Raw genomic sequence first — 15,670 nt, 5'->3', positions numbered from 1 at the left:
GGCACTGCTCCCCAAAAGCAGCTCCACAGGTCTCAGGTGCAGCCTTGTGCCAAGGGCACAGTGGCTCTGGGATGTGATTTCTGGGCACAGACACAAGGCTGGCATCCTAGTCCTTTCCCCCTCACTCTTTTAAACCCTGGAGAAAAATAACCAGTTACTACTTTTGCCCGGTTAAAAGGCTCAACCTTCTCTCAAGATTTGTAAGAATAAAAAAAAATTGTCATTACTTAATCCTTTATCCTTTCACAGGCTTTTAATATGCTCCTTGCAGTTCAGTCTGCAACATTATTGGGTTTAGCAGCTAAGGAACCTTTGAAGACAATATTTACAGGCAGTTTGCAAAGGATTGCATTGTTTTCCTGGCTATGGTAAAATGCTGAATTAGTGCAACCACACAACATAGAATCCCTTCAACATTTGACTTCCTTCTTCAAGTTACATTTTAGCTTACACTCGAAAGAAAAAAGGGAAAGTCTAACTGTTGGATTGCAATACAAGAGTAGCTCAAAGGCTTACCAACATAACAATAAAAATAATAAGTGAATTATTTTTATATATATTCTGCTGTTCTAAACTAGACTCGGGGTTTTTTAAGATTGGCGCAGGGTTTGTAAACAGCTCCGATTATTGATCTTGTTTTAGCTCATATTAGAAGACAATATTTTAAAAAAACCCTACATCCTCTGTATCCTCAGGAGAGCTCCACTGCTGTCTCTGTCAAGCATTTGCCTACAATGTCGGCCCTGAACACTTGGTGGCTTCCCTTTTCACTGATTTGTGCAAAATTTCTGTCCTATGCTCAAGATTTCAGAAACTTCCCTTTCTCTTTCTATTCTTAGATTGATACATCTGCCCAATAACTGTAATACGTCAAACACACTCTGCTTTTCGGTGTAAAAAACACCTAGTTTGTTGGGCTCAGATGTTCTATTCTCTTCCAGTGTAATTTTCTGGGGTTTGTTAAATTGCTGTCTGAAACCCATGGAATAACACTATCTGACAAGCAATGTGATGAGGGAAATCCCCAGGGATTCTCTTGCAGGGTGGTTTCCTGAGTCACCTGCAAGAGGCAGTGACACATTTGATACTCAAGGTTCCCATTAGCACAAATTTCTTTCTTAAATGTATACCTCGTGGCACAAAGGATGGGACAGTTGAGAAACATAACTGAACTGTGGATGTAGGGTGAAAGAAGATTTAAAGACAAATCCACCTAAGCATTAACTAAGGAAAATTTACTTTCATTTTGATACAAAATGACTCAAAAAATGTGAGAAAATTGAGTACTTGGAAAGTCATGTAGGGTACCACATGCACTAACAATTTTCTGCAAGGAACCTGAAAGGTTAATCCCAGTCTGCAGAAGAAAGATGAGTCTCCATCTTTCTTGTAGGCTCCCTTCAGGTACTGGAAGGCCACAGTTAGGTCACCCTGAAGCATTCTCTTCTCCAGCCTGAGCAAACCCAGTTCTTGCAGGTTTTCCTTATACACGAGAGGCTCGACACCGTCAAAGAATCCCTTTTAAAGCTGAAGAGCAAGGACTGGCAATAGGACTGCCTTAGCAACTTGCTTTATGCTGGAAAGGCAGCTTCCATGTGTAAACAGGGCAGTTCTTTTGGCTATGTGTCTTCGTGCACTGTTGCCATATCTCTTCTCTTAGCTGGACAAAAATCTTTGCTTTATGTAGAAAATATGATGTTCATCTGGACTGCATGTTCTCCTTTACTTGCTGCCTGTCTTGTCCTGATCAGGCTGTTGAAACATTTTCTCATTCCTGCGAAAACGTTCTTTCTGCAGGTCTGTATCTGCATGAATACATGAGCATGAAAGTGGCTCTATTAGCACAGCAATTGCCTGGAATCTGTTAGCATTTCATTATAAATATGATTTTTGACAGATTTATAACCAGATTGTAGAAATTAACTGCTGGAGGAAATGTGCCATTTATTCTCAGCAAGAACACATTTTATTTTTCTGCATGGTTGTTACTAGACTGTTTTTTAGAGGCTAGAAAAATAACGTTATGCTTGTTTTCATGTATTTCTTTTTAAGTGGAAAAAAACTTCAGCCTTTTCATAAACATTTAAAAACTGTTTGATACAGTAACATGTTTATTGCATAGTCCTCTCTGATGTTTCCTGAGAACAGGAACTGATTAAATGGCATTACTGTATCAGCACATTAAAGTACAGCTTAACTGAAAAAACAACAGCTGAATAAAATAAGGTTAACAGATAAAAAAAAGTCAGAACAAACAGTGTCGTTTATAGAAAAAGGTAGTCCTTTCTATTGCAACAAATATACTGCTATTCATTTTTTAAAAGCTCAAATTGACAGCAGATATAAGGGACAGCATTCCACTGCCTTTGCAGTAACTTCTGAAGTTTTGCTGCAAAGCTTTGTCAGTGAGCTCAAGGTGAACTACTGCACCTTTTAATGCAGGCAGTGGAAGAAGTCGCAGGAGTGAGGGCAGGGGAAAGAGAGCAGTCTCTCAGGACTAATCTGCGTTTAAGAACTTGCTCCTCTGCACTCACAGCTGCCATCTGCAGCAGTTCACAGAGGTCCTGGGCAGGGTTCACTGGGGACACCAAGCTGGTGCCTGCTAATGTGCCTGCTCCTGACACATCACGCAATCCTTTGAAGCCTGTGGGAGACAGTCCCGCCACGACTACACACTACACTGTAATGAAAAAAATTCTTTCAGGCTAGCAACCTGAAATCTTTTTGCTTTGCCTTACTAGTCATGTTTTCTAGGCCATTCTTGTTTGTCTTGTTACTGTCACGAGTATGATTTCACAGAGTGCCACTTCACACACACTTGTTCTCAAGCAGCACTATAAACAGTAACAATTTCATACCTCCAGGCAGGAAATTAAGAAGGGAAATGAGAAAAGGCTCCCTTGCTGCAGAAAACTATTTCTTTGATAGGAATTCTAAGTGCTTTGACAGTTTGCAATGAAAGGACCCTGCTTACAGAGTCCAAAGGATTTTGTTATAAGCAAGGCATAACCTAATGTCTCTCTCCACCACTCTTCTGGAGAGAGAAATTCCAAACAGGGTAGTGGTAACTCTGTATTTTTCAGAAACAATGAGTCCCATGGCTATGCTGGTGGATAGCACAGTCAAAATTTCCCTCTGCACTCACCTAGAGAGGATTTTTCTCCGTGGTCTCAATGAGCAACTCCCAAAGAGGACAGGAGACTGGATCATCTAGCAGAACCTGCATGAGAGACCCAACAGCTCTGGCTGAGATTTTATCATATCTTTTTCCAAGGGGATTGACACATTTCAAGTTAAGGAATAATTTTTAACAGCAAGAGAATAAAGTCTCTTCTTGTCTACAGGTTCTATTCCAAACGTTGTTTTGAATTGTACAGAAATCTAAAATTAAAAAAAAAAAAAAAAAAAGTAAAAAATCAAAGGCCTTGGAAATCTCTGGTAGCATACAAATATACAAATAAACTGACAAATAAATTCAGTGCATTAGAAAGGAAGCTGTCTTTGATAAGCATTCTTGTTCTTTGCTTTTCTTCATACCTGCCTGTCTGTTTGGAGTCCTTTCTTGTAATGCTTTCTTATCAAAGTTATCAAGGAGGTATTTGGCAACCTGTGACCAACCCTTTGTGTTTTCTAGAAAAGTTGCCTTTGCTATATTTTTAACTCAGAACTGAAGGCATATTTCTGCACTAGTCTGTGTCAGAGCTTGTCACAAGGGCTACCATTATATCTTAAAAGCTTATCTCTGCTATTCTGCTCTTCTCTACTACCCAGGGATCTCAGTCCGGGTAAAGAGATTGAGCTTCAATTGCCTCAGGTTTAGCACATCCCTTTCATGCCTTATGTTTCCAGAGGCTTCCTCTCATGACCACTTCCATGAAGCAGAAGACCACGAGGAAAGCAATAGATAGTTTTCTGTGCTTTGGGGATGGGAGTATGGGGAGGGAATATGTCCTTAATGACTTTGAAGATGTGCTTCAAAGTCAGTGAAAGCTTGTTTCATTGTGGAATTAGTAAGCTATATGTTTTTCACTGCAGCGTATGCAGTAGGAGACAGATTAATGGGTGCCTAAGAATCCTGGATTGGACATTTTAAATTATTCAAGGAAAGGTTGCAGACACAGTCTCCTCTTGCAAATTTATTTAACATGAGGTATTTCAGTGGGCAGGTCTTGCTTTCAACAAGGCTAAACATTTAAGGCACTATGCTGAAATCTATTCTCCTTCAGAAAACCTTTATAAAGACACAGGGGGAAACATAGAAGTGAATCTGGCAATAAATTAAACAGGTGCTTGAGTGCAATCTTAAACTTGTGTGGGCTTATTGGCTTACTTTTAGGTATATTCTTGCTGCAGTGCTTTCCTGAAAGAGGATTCATGACAGGGATTATCACGTTGAATTTATATGAGACATAATTTGTAATAAAAAACTTTCATGCTTTCTTTCATAAGCTGCTAAATAGTCTTTATTATCCCTGCTTCTCTGTGAGTAGATAAAACTAAAGAGGTAAAGACATTTTGCACTGATCTGAACAAGTATAATTGGTTACTTGGAATTAAGAAGAAAAATCCCTCAGAGGATAGAAGAACAAGAATAGATTTTGACTGACTATGTTATAATGGAGTGAAATTATTTCAGTACTCAATGTGATAAGGAAATAGTTATGTCAGTATCACTACACATCCATTAGGCCAAACTCAATGGTACCAGATGGAATCTGTAATACAATCGTCTGCCACAGTAACTTTCAGGAGCAGTAAGACAGCACTGCTACCTGAGCTGAATCTAACTGCAGCTAATCAGACTTACCACAATTTATTGTAATTGAACTTTGGTTACAGCACAAGCGAGCTAAATTATCGACCCCTCATAAAAAGCATCATATGTGGACTGGAATAAAGAAAAAAATATCCAGAATTTGCATCCTGAGGCAGGGAAAGCAGTGTAAGTACAGCTGTACTTGCTGTCTCATTACTCAGGAAGCTTGCTGCTATGCCAAATCTGCAGTTGGATTCAAGTAGCTGGCAGGGCCTTAAGAAAATGTTCAGATTCCCTCTGGACATTTTCTTGAAGGACAGTAATCTGTCTTCATAATCTTCATAGTCTTTGTGTGTTTGTCCTTTCAGTTCTGTCAAGGTTCTTTTTCCCTGCTTTTTACCATACTTTCGGGTATGGTGGTTTGCTCTATACAGAAATGATGGTGTTTGGATTAGGGTGCCCCCCTACACTGCCTTGCAGAACCAGGATATTTGGGACTTGAGAAAAGATCCCAAGTTCTCTGCTTTGCTGTCTTGAGTCCAGTCCTCCTGCCAGCAATTTGATTTCCATATAGTTCCTATCAGTCACCTCTCCAAGCTGCAATGCTTCAAATGCTGCAGAAGGTTGCAATAGCACCTTTCTTCTTAATTAGACAGGGTCACGACAACAATGGGAAAACGTGATCTGCCCAGTGATTTGGTGCAGTCTGTTCTCCTGAGGTTGGTATCTATGCCTAGGCACTCAGCAGAAGATGGCTTCTCACCTGTCTAGCAGCAGTTTTCTCTTCTGAGTGCAATGGCTCCCTTGGGAGCAGGACGAACAGAGGAGGAACTGGACCACCAAGGCAGCTCTTGCTTTGTGAAGCTGCACCTCCACTCTGAGTCTCCTTTTCAGTTTCGATGGTCTCCTCTGCATCTGCCCTAGTGGTCAGCAGCCTGAAGAGATCTCTCAAAGCTCTGTGGAAAAGCTGTGAGATACACAGGAGTAAGATGATGAAGCATCTCCTAACAAACGTGGTTGTTCAGCATGGGCACAGCCCATTACTTTAAGCCCAGTGACTTAGGTACCTTACCTTGCTGCACAGCAAGCATGGAAAAGAGGCCTTGTGGCCTCCAAAACAAGGTGAGCCAGGAATCCTTTCCTACAGTTCATTTGGCCACTCAGATTTTTCTGCATTGTGGGATGTTTTCCAGTACAACAAAGGACTCCACACTGGATAACAATAATTGTATCATGACATTTGCATTCATCTCTTGTCTGCTGTCTGCTTTAATCTAAGGTCTCTAAATTTTCAGACCCTCCTACCCATTCCTGGCATTTGGAAGGTTGTATCTCAGTAGTAAAAGCACTTCCTTGCTGACTGTCAGTTTAGCATTCCTGAGCTTAGACCTGTTTTTCCTGCAGTAGTCCAATCTATGCATATTTCCTCTGCACCCCCTTTCTTTTCCTTCTGTCCCTTTCTACCACACACATTTTTCCCCTTTAGGTGCTCTGGTCTGTCACTGCCTTGTGTTTTGCCATTCATGTCTCCCTTCACCAGGTGGGGAATGTTTTCTAAAGGCTCTTGCAGACCCTTCCTTATCACACCACCCTCAAGTGAAAGCTGACATCTTTCATGGCAGTGAAAAAATATACCTTGTCTCAAAGCTCAGTTGCAACCAGGTCTTTCCTGTCACTAGCATTCTTCCACAGTGTGTGTTTTCCACCCTTCTTCTGAAAACTTTCTTTTGCAAGCAGTAATTGCATTTCCTCACTAAGAACTTGTGAGCTCCATGTGTCTGTGCCCAGGCTTTCTACCATCTCAAAATTGAATGAAGCAAACAAAAGTTGTTCTTGATCAGCAGTGTTTAGCATGTGTCACCTCTTGACCCTCTGTGGTGAGCCAGATGCTGTGCAGGTCTCACAGTCGCACGCCTGCCAACTGGGTCAGTCTGTTGGCCTATCAGGGAGGAAGCCATCGGGTGGTGCAGCAAGCTGAAGCGTCTGTGCTTTGTTTTTCTTCCATTTTTTTTTTTTACTTCGCTTTGCAAAGGTTGGATTTGGGAAAGGAAACTACCACTGAGTCCATGTCATAGGCAGAAGAGAGACATCCCGCCTTGGTTCAGCAAGAGTTTATGTGCTCTCAATCTTTCCTGAAGTTTCTATCTTGCAGACCCGGCAATTTCCTGTTTCCTTCTTGCTGGCCCTGATCTTCATAGAGATAGTGCCAAAGTGAGAAAGTACTGCCTTAGGGCCAGAGAACAATTCCACTAGCTTGTAAGCGCTCAATTCCAGCTGCTGGCTAAACAGATCCTCCTCTCCTGTAGAGCTCAGAGGAATCTGTTACACTGCATGTTTTTTGTGAAGAGAGAAGCTTAAAAACGTTTTTAACTGGATTGAACAGCCAGTTTAGGGTATTAAGTCACAAAAAAAAAAGTGAAAAATTCTGAGCAGCCCTGTGAAACAGAGTGTAAATGCCTCATATAGAGACTTGGTTGTTTGGGAAGGTTTTTTTCTCTGGTGTTTGTCTGTTGGTGTTGGTAGTTTTTTTTAAACCTTTGGTATGTTCACAGCTACATGAATGCAGTTCCAGGTCTGGAACAATTAAATATGAAGGACTGTATGAAACACATCTTTTTACATACCTGGTAAAATGGAAAGCCTTGTCTCTTCAGAAAGGGGCTAATTTTTGATTGCTCTCAGGTTTTGGCTTCTTTTCTCCTTGAAAGTACCCATATAGCTTCTGCTGCACACAGTTACACTTGAACCAGCAGCTTTCCTCATTCACTTCAGTACAGAAACGCCAAGGTTTTCTGTACTTTAAGTACCTTGCAAGTTAGATTCAGTAGGCTCAGTACTCAGAGGGAAGAAAATGTAGGTGGTTTCATGGAGATACAGAGGAATTAAGTGCTACAGCCAAGGTAACACAGGAAATCAAGGTTGCCTACAGATCAGGGATGTGCATCTCTGAACTGCGTATCAGGTAGTTAAGAGGGAGCTGGACAGTGCTTTCAAATAAATGAGTGAAATTCAGGTGTAGGAATATGAGTTAGTAAAACTGACTTTCAGCTGGGAGCAGACACTCTGTCACCCCAATACTCAGTCCATCCCTCATGCAGGACCCTTTCTCTCCATCAGCATGAGCCACAGGTTCACAAGAGAAGACTGAAAAGGTGTTCATCTGCAGTCCAATAAAGTGGCATATTTACCTCCAGTGTCCTTCCAGTGAGGATGCCAAACTTTCCTTTGTGCCACAGATGCCCCTGTGCCTCCATTGAGTCACAAGCATCTCCCTAGCTACCTTGCATGACTTTGAGTGTGTCCTCTGATTTTATACCACCTTTGCAGAAACTCAATTCAAAGAGGCATGGATACTATTCTGTTTAGGTTGCAAAGCTCTTCCCTCTTAGTCTGAATTGAGTAAGAGATCCCTTAGGGCTCGTCTAAGTGGACTGTCTCATCTGTAAAGGATCTGGGAGTCTTGGTGCTGTAGCCACTAAACATCAGAGGGTTTTTTTGGAAAGCAAGAGAGAGAAAGACAATGCATTTTTCTTTTTCAGACCAGAAAAAAAGGGTCAGAGATTCCCCAGGTAAGAACAGAATTACATGAAGTTCTGTCTACTTGACATGAAATGAACCTAAGGTTATTTTACAATAGTAATTCACCTTCTAGAGAACTGCTTTTGTAAAGTGGAATAGCTTCTGTTTTTCTTCTTGTCTTTAGGCAATTCCCGTGCATGGGAGCCGATCTCGTTGTTTTTCAGTGCCATGTGAATATTTGCTTTACAAGTAGTGACCTTGTTCACACTGTCTGCAGTTGCTTTTTAAAATATGGTGTTTCTGCCTTCAGGGAAGGGAGAGGGGAAGGTAGACTATGCAGTATTTTCAGATATTCTCTCATGCATGATATTTTCAAATTATAATTTACTTGTAATGTCTGTAACTTAGTCCTTGCAGTGAGCTAAGTGTTTGGTATAGGACTCTAGAAGAAAACAGCTTTTCTCTCCTGTGTTTTATAGCTGAAGAAAACATTACAAAAAAGAAAGTAGGTACAAATTTTGACTAGATGGAGAAGTAGCAATGCACAGATACATATTCTACAGCTTGTGTTTTACGTTATCACTACTGGTCATGCCCACTAAACATCTTCCAAGACCATGTCTGCTAGACATGTATGGAAAGGCCATATTGTGGGCTAGTTGTGGACTGTGTGAAATGGACTCTGGTGAACACCTGCTCCCAAACACCACATTTCTTCCGTTATGTGGCTTTAAGTGAAACCCAAACCCATAGTTAGTGTTTCTTGTATTTAATTGGCAAAGTAGGCTTACAGTGCATACACTGAATACTGGCCACATGCCATAAAAACTACGCATATTTTGCAAATAAAAATTAATATCAGAATTAACTCCCCGTAGACTTTTTTCCTCCCATTAACCCATTACAAATCTCAGGCAGACAGGGACTATGGTGCCAGCAGATCAGTAATGCAGAGAAAATTCTTGCACAAGATTTATACAACAGTTTTGAACATGTGATGACCAAAACACGGGTAAAGATACTCCTCACAAATATGCGTGAAGCCCTTGCCTCATGATGTTTCTCTGAGAGCTGCAGATTATTCCCATCTCTAGTAATCAGTTCAGAGCAATTGCTGTTGTCCAAATCTCACTTACATCAACTGGGAAATCACTGTTAACTTTGAAATTCTATAGTGTTCTCATTTTGATTGAGCTTCTGCGTAAAGAAAAAGCAAATAAGCCAGATTATGGAAACAATTTCAGACAGCTACAAGTCCACTTGTTACTGTATCTACCTTCAAATTTCAATGTAAAACATTGTATTAGCCTGCAGGGTAGCAAAACGGTGGGGTTTTTTGGTTGGGGTTTTTTTTCAAAAATGTTGCAGACAATATTGGTTTTTTCCCCCCTTGCAAATTAATGCACTAGCTTTCTCAGGGGCATCCTCAGAGTATTTGACTCACACTTGAAGTGCGTCCTTTATTAAAGAATGGATAGGCTATCAGCAGTGATAAGCTTAGTATTGTTTGCGTGTTGAGACTTCAAAGGCTTCAAAGTATGCATTGACTGTACAGATGGAATTTGTTCACCCACATTGTTACATCCTAGGACATGGTATGACACAGCCTGTCATGTCAGGCATCTCCTTTACAGTAGTAATCCAGGCTCCTTTCAAACCAGCAGAGAAGGAAAGGCTCTTCTACAAGGCAAACCTCCCCATCCTAAGGGAGGGGAGATCCTCAAGGATGGTGGTCAAGCCTCTGACATCAAACACAGAGGATTGTTCACTGCAGAGCGGATGGCAGTCTGCAGGCCAGTCTTTTGTCAACACTGGGTGCAAAGTCCTGTTTGAACTGATACTAGCTGAAAGAGTGTCAGACTACTCTTAAAACATGACCCCTTTTCCTGCCCCTAGACCAGACATAAATTTATCCTGGTCTGAGAGGATATAAATCATGCTTCGAGGGGCCAGGAAAAAGGAATGTGTTATTAAGAGGAGTCTGTACTGCATGTTTGCATTTCATTAACACTAAGAGGCCCCAGTCAAGATCAGGATCTGTGAAGATGTGACACAATATGTGGATGCAAGTGAGAAGCAGGAGGGAGCTTCGGTTTTGGAAGAAGTCACAGGAGGGTTTTTCCTGGCCTGTTAGGGCAGAGCACCCCATACAAGCAAGGCAGCATGGAAGAAAGAGAAAGAAGCCAAGGTGATGCACTCCCCCAAGTACTGAGTGCTAAAAATGTGTTTACCTGGAAGATAATGGGAAATGCATAAAGATTAAATGGGACAGGGACTATATCATACTATAGTTCAAAATGCATATGTGTTACTTGTTCATAGTTGATCTGCTAAAACCGTGTTTTCTTCAGTTTCAGTGTGTGCATGGAATGGTAGAATGTCACATGTCACCTATTATAAGCATGTCCCTTGGGTGCCTTTGTGTTAGAAAAGGCTTCAAATATCAGACACCTTTTCTGTAGGTGTTTGCAGCTTTCTAGTCAACTCCAGTCAATAGGTAACAGCGTTGTTTCACCTCAGGGTACAAACTGTCTTTCCGAAAAAAATATTGGGATTTTTTGATCACAGCAACAAAATTCCAAACTTCTGTATGTCTGGAAATAAACAAATACCATGCAAGAATCTCCACCATACTTTACAGTTTGCAGGTAGTCACTTCAATTAGTTTTAGTCATTTAAAATGTATGGGCATATTGTCAAGGGTTTAAGCTTCACCTGCAGTCAGTGTGAACTGACAGTCACCACAAAAGGGACTTATCCTTCTCCTTGTGCGGATAAGTTGAGCTGCTTTCTTTGAGCTTATGAAAAGCATATCCTTGACAGAAATTGCATTGGCAAGTCCTAAGGCTGTGATTACTTATCCTTCCCTGGCAGCGTCCGTAAAGGTTGCTAAAAACAATGTTCCCACCTTCTCTATGTATTCTCTAAATGCAGCAGGGAACAAGCTACGAAACACTGTGGTCATGGTGATACTTTCATTTAATAGCAGTTTAGACACCAAATTGTGTTTAGCAACATTGTTGGCCCAAACCCTCATGCTCGTCTCCATGCAGATGTGCCCAACTGCAGGAGACGCTAGGCTGGCCCCTGGATCAAAGATTCCTGTGGACACAATGGTGGCAATTGTATATGCACAGGAGGGAATAAACCAACTTCCAACCTCCCTGTTCTCCTCATACTACAGGGTCAAACCACGATGGCCACAGCTTTCATTTATGAGCAACAAAAGAGACACTCAGCATTCAGCCATTCATGCTCTCCTCAGGGAGAAGGAAGTGGCTGGACTGAGGTCTTGAATAAGCACAGGGCCTCAGGTTGAACTTCACTGAAAAATAACCTGCTTCAAGGTAATACCAGGAGGAAATATCATCCTGGACCTTATTTTATTGGACGCTATATCAGCAATCTGTAATGACTCACATCCCAAAATAACTTGAATGCAATTAATGCAATAAAAATCACTGCACATAAATTGCACATTTTTGATGAAACATCTGAGTGTTGCAAAAATTTTTGGCCACTTGATTGACACGGCTAGGAAAACCCTCACTTCCTCCCAGGCTGACTGTGGGGCTGTCTGTCTCTGAGGTATGTATTTAAACTCCACTCTCTCTGGCAATCAACAAAATACAGGGTCAAGTTATTAGTGCTTGTGGTAGCAGCAGATAGAGACCTCAAAGGACTTGCCAGATCCTCCCTAGCCTTCCTTCTTCCCTCACATACAAGTATACTTACCAGTCAGAAAGAAAAACAGCCTCTGATCTGTGTTTTCATTCTTATCTTTTCCAGCCACTTCCACATCTACAACTGGGACAAGTCATCTCACAAAATGTGACATAAAGCAGAAAGCCTTCTGTGTAAATGGGGGAGAGTGTTATATGGTTAAAGACCTCCCAAACCCCCCAAGATACCTGTGCAGGTAAGAAATCTTATTTGCTTCTTTCGTTGGAGCCATCAAGTTTCACAAATGTTTTTTTTCTTTAAAGGAGCACCTGAAAAATGTCTTCTTCTGAACTTGCATTTCTTTATTTTTAACCATGTGAATATGGAAAGAATGCCAAGAATTACCTCTGTTTGCTACAGAGGCATATGAAACATAGCAGAGGCTAACTGGGAAATATTTCTACATGACAGTGGCACAGCATCTTCTATTGGTGTTTATATGGCGCTAAATAACACAGCTTTAGCCTTGTGTTGGAAGTAATGAAACAGACACTGTAAACTACAATTCTACATTTAGAAAAGAAAAAAAAAAAAGATGTGGAAAACTGCATTGAATACTACACTTCGTATAGAAGAAACTGTTATTTTAGTTGTTTGTAGTAACTGAACAGTTTCTGGTGAGACTGGATTCACAACTGTTGTGTTTAATTGGATAAAAAACAGTGAATGTCATGGTCATGGTGGAGGTTACTATTTTGTGTGCCGATCTTGATTCATGGAGCCGTATGAGTTTAGTTTAGTGGGGTGCTTGTGCACCTTTTTCAGGTCTTGGTTGTGCTGTATTGATCTGCTGCAACAGTCCCTTGCATCTGAGAACATCCATGAATAGCTGCAGCATTGGAATTTGCCTCCTGTCTGGGAGCATGTCATGTAGCTTTTACTCCTGAAGATGGACTAGTCATAGGGACTTCTTCATACTATACTGAGAAGAAACTCAGCATTTAAACCTTGGGAAACATACTTGGTACCTAAGAGGACTGAGTGAAAAGGGTGTGCTTCTGTGAGGATATTACAGTTTTTCAGACAAAGAGATAGTGGTTGGTTAAGATTGTCATCGGCTGTAACTGCATAATTTTTCAGTCTTCTAGGACTAAAAATTTAAAAACACTAATTGTAAAGATAGCTTTGGTAGGTGACTTAGGTGAAGGTCTGCAATGCTTTCATTAGGCCAGGAAGAAATTGACTGCTTGTCTTTGTTGGTTATTTTTGGGTTTTGGGTTTTTAGCTTTTGATTTTTTTAAAAGGAACATAAACAAACAAAAACCATCAAATCCCTACCAAACCTCACAATGTTCTGGTTTACCTGTAAATCTGTTCCGTAGAAAGATGTTACCTGCACATCATGGACTTTGTTTTGCTTTGGATTTTCATGGATTGCTGTGCTGCTGAAAGCAATGAATGTTCCATTGAATTTTAGGATCATTTTTAGCTAAAGCAAATGTGGAAAACGTATATGTACTGTGGATTCTTTTTTTGAGAAAGAGAAAGAAAGATTTGTGTTAAATTTACATGGTTTTTGTAAGCCAGCATTCAAGATGAGCAGTTTGCTATGACTCTCCAGAGCATGTACAAGAGCCTGTGTGTTTCAACGTCCTATCCAAACACTGTTCAGGAAACTCCTGTGAATGGCAGAGCTGAGCATTGAGCAGACTTGCTAATCATTAATATTGTCTTGGTAGTTTCAGAGGTATCTCATCTTCACTGGTATGGGGACTTCTTTATTTTAATTCAGACATCTGTGTATATATGCTCTGTAATGATATTATAGACTGGCTAATTTTTTAATAAAATGTCTTGGAGACATTTGAATAAAGTGGGGGCTGTTTGTCTCTATTGTAGACAAGAAATAACCTTTAATTCTGGGACTGTATTTCAAGGAAAAGGCGATTCCCAGATTTGGCAGATGTGCCTCTGCCTGGGTGGTCCAAGAGCTATTTGGAAAAAGCATCAGAGCTGTAAACTAAGACAAGTTGAATCTCATTTATAATAAGGCAATGGAGAAGGATTCTTACCCGAAGAACAGTCAGGACCATCACTATTTTGCAGGGCCATTTGCTATGCCCTCTAATACTTGCCAGAACAAAAATTTTATGTTGTGTAGTAAAACAATGCAATACAGCTACATAAGAAATAAAAGCGAGTGCTTGAAAGTGTGTGTACTAGGAAACTGAAGGGACAAAATACGGTTTTCTTCTTACTTCTTTAAAAAGAAAGATGTCCACTTTTTATTTTTATTTTTATTTATATTTATATAGTTATTTAGACAATATTCCAGCTATCTAAAATAGGTATCTAACCACTACACATTGTCTTCATTGTTCTAAGAAAACAAATCTACTCCCAGAACATGCTTGTGGAAACAGAATGCTTGAAATATGGTACTTGCTCTTCATATTTCTGCCTCAGTAGCAAGTTCACGTTTTTCCATATGGTCCATCTGTTGAGAGCAAAAACAAAATTTCTAAAGCATGAGCCATATCATTCTAAATTGGTTTTATCCCTAACCAAAAAAACATGACTCAGATTCAAAACAACCATGGAATTTTCCAAGTAATCTCCGGTTTTGTAAATCCCCTATTCTATTAAAGAAACAAAATCCTAATATATACATATATATATATATATATATATATATATATAAGTGAAATGCTCAAGAAATGTGTGAAGACTTAGTAAAGCATTGTACCACTACATCTGTGGTAGCATGTATCTCCCCACATGTATTTTAATTAAGGCCCAAGACTGAATAAAACAGTACCAAAACAGGACAGATGAAACAGGAAGCTTTGACTACTTAAATAAACCAGTGTATAAAATTTTCAGAAGCTGCATAAGAACATGGGTCCCATTTTGAAGACATCATAGACTTAAGAAGCCTGGATATTACTAGTTTCCTATGAGACTGAGATTCTTAAGTCATTTCTGTTCAGTTGGAAATGTGTCCCCAAATTCACTAAAGAAAAAAGATTTCAGTAAATGCAAAATTAAGAACAAAATTACTAGCATTTCCTTATCGCTTGAAAAAATCTATGTGAATATAAGATCTGTTACACTTTTAGAGTGTTCTTGTGAAGTATCATACCATGAAGGTCTTGATAGTCTGACTAATTGATTTCTGACTTGCAGACATTATCTTTCCTAGTGGTTTTGTTATTACTGAAGAAAGTAAATTTACGATGGAATTTCATTGGATGAAAATAATGCTACTCTCTTAACAGAAGTGTGCTGCTGCTTTTCTTAACAGCAAAACAGTGAATTATGTACTTTTTAATAATGTAGCCATTTTCTATATCTGTCTTCATGTAACGGTCTTTGTAGAATAGAAATGGGCAGAAGTTTCTTCAGACCAGAAGGTTTGCAAGCAGAAGTTCCAGAAGTATTCATTCAAGAGACAGGATAGAAATACTAGCTCTGACTTAGGCAATGAAATGGATTACTAAGTGGTGTACTTTCCATGGGAAAAAAAAATTCTCTCCCTCAATACATTTGTTTGTAGGCAGTGAACAAAACAGAAATACGAGTTCCTGAGCCATTCAGCCATTCCTGTCCTGATGAGAAGCAGTGTGATGATATGTTTTCAGTGTTCTGAGAAGTGTCCACTGAGGACATGCAAATGCTGCTCTTTGCAACTACTGTGTGTAGAGGGAAAAAAGCAATTATTCTATTATATGT

General features: G+C 40.0%; 1 protein-coding gene across 11 annotated transcripts in view; it reads left to right on the top strand.

The window, feature by feature from the left end:
- The window catches only part of NRG1 (neuregulin 1), a 456,687-nt gene that overhangs the window by 412,332 nt on the left and 28,685 nt on the right, over positions 1–15,670 (top strand). For all 11 annotated transcript variants that reach the window (XM_088157370.1, XM_088157368.1, XM_088157369.1 and 8 more), the window contains one exon: positions 12,065–12,194. In XM_088157370.1, coding sequence (XP_088013496.1) covers positions 12,065–12,194 — 130 coding nt within the window. The remainder of the gene's footprint in view (positions 1–12,064; positions 12,195–15,670) is intronic.

This window comes from Sturnus vulgaris, chromosome Z (assembly GCF_052056855.1).
Source record: "Sturnus vulgaris isolate bStuVul1 chromosome Z, bStuVul1.hap1, whole genome shotgun sequence".
Taxonomy (NCBI): Eukaryota; Metazoa; Chordata; class Aves; order Passeriformes; family Sturnidae; genus Sturnus; species Sturnus vulgaris.
The sequence above is the reverse complement of the archived record's forward strand: the minus strand, read 5'-3'. Positions and strand labels throughout refer to the sequence as shown.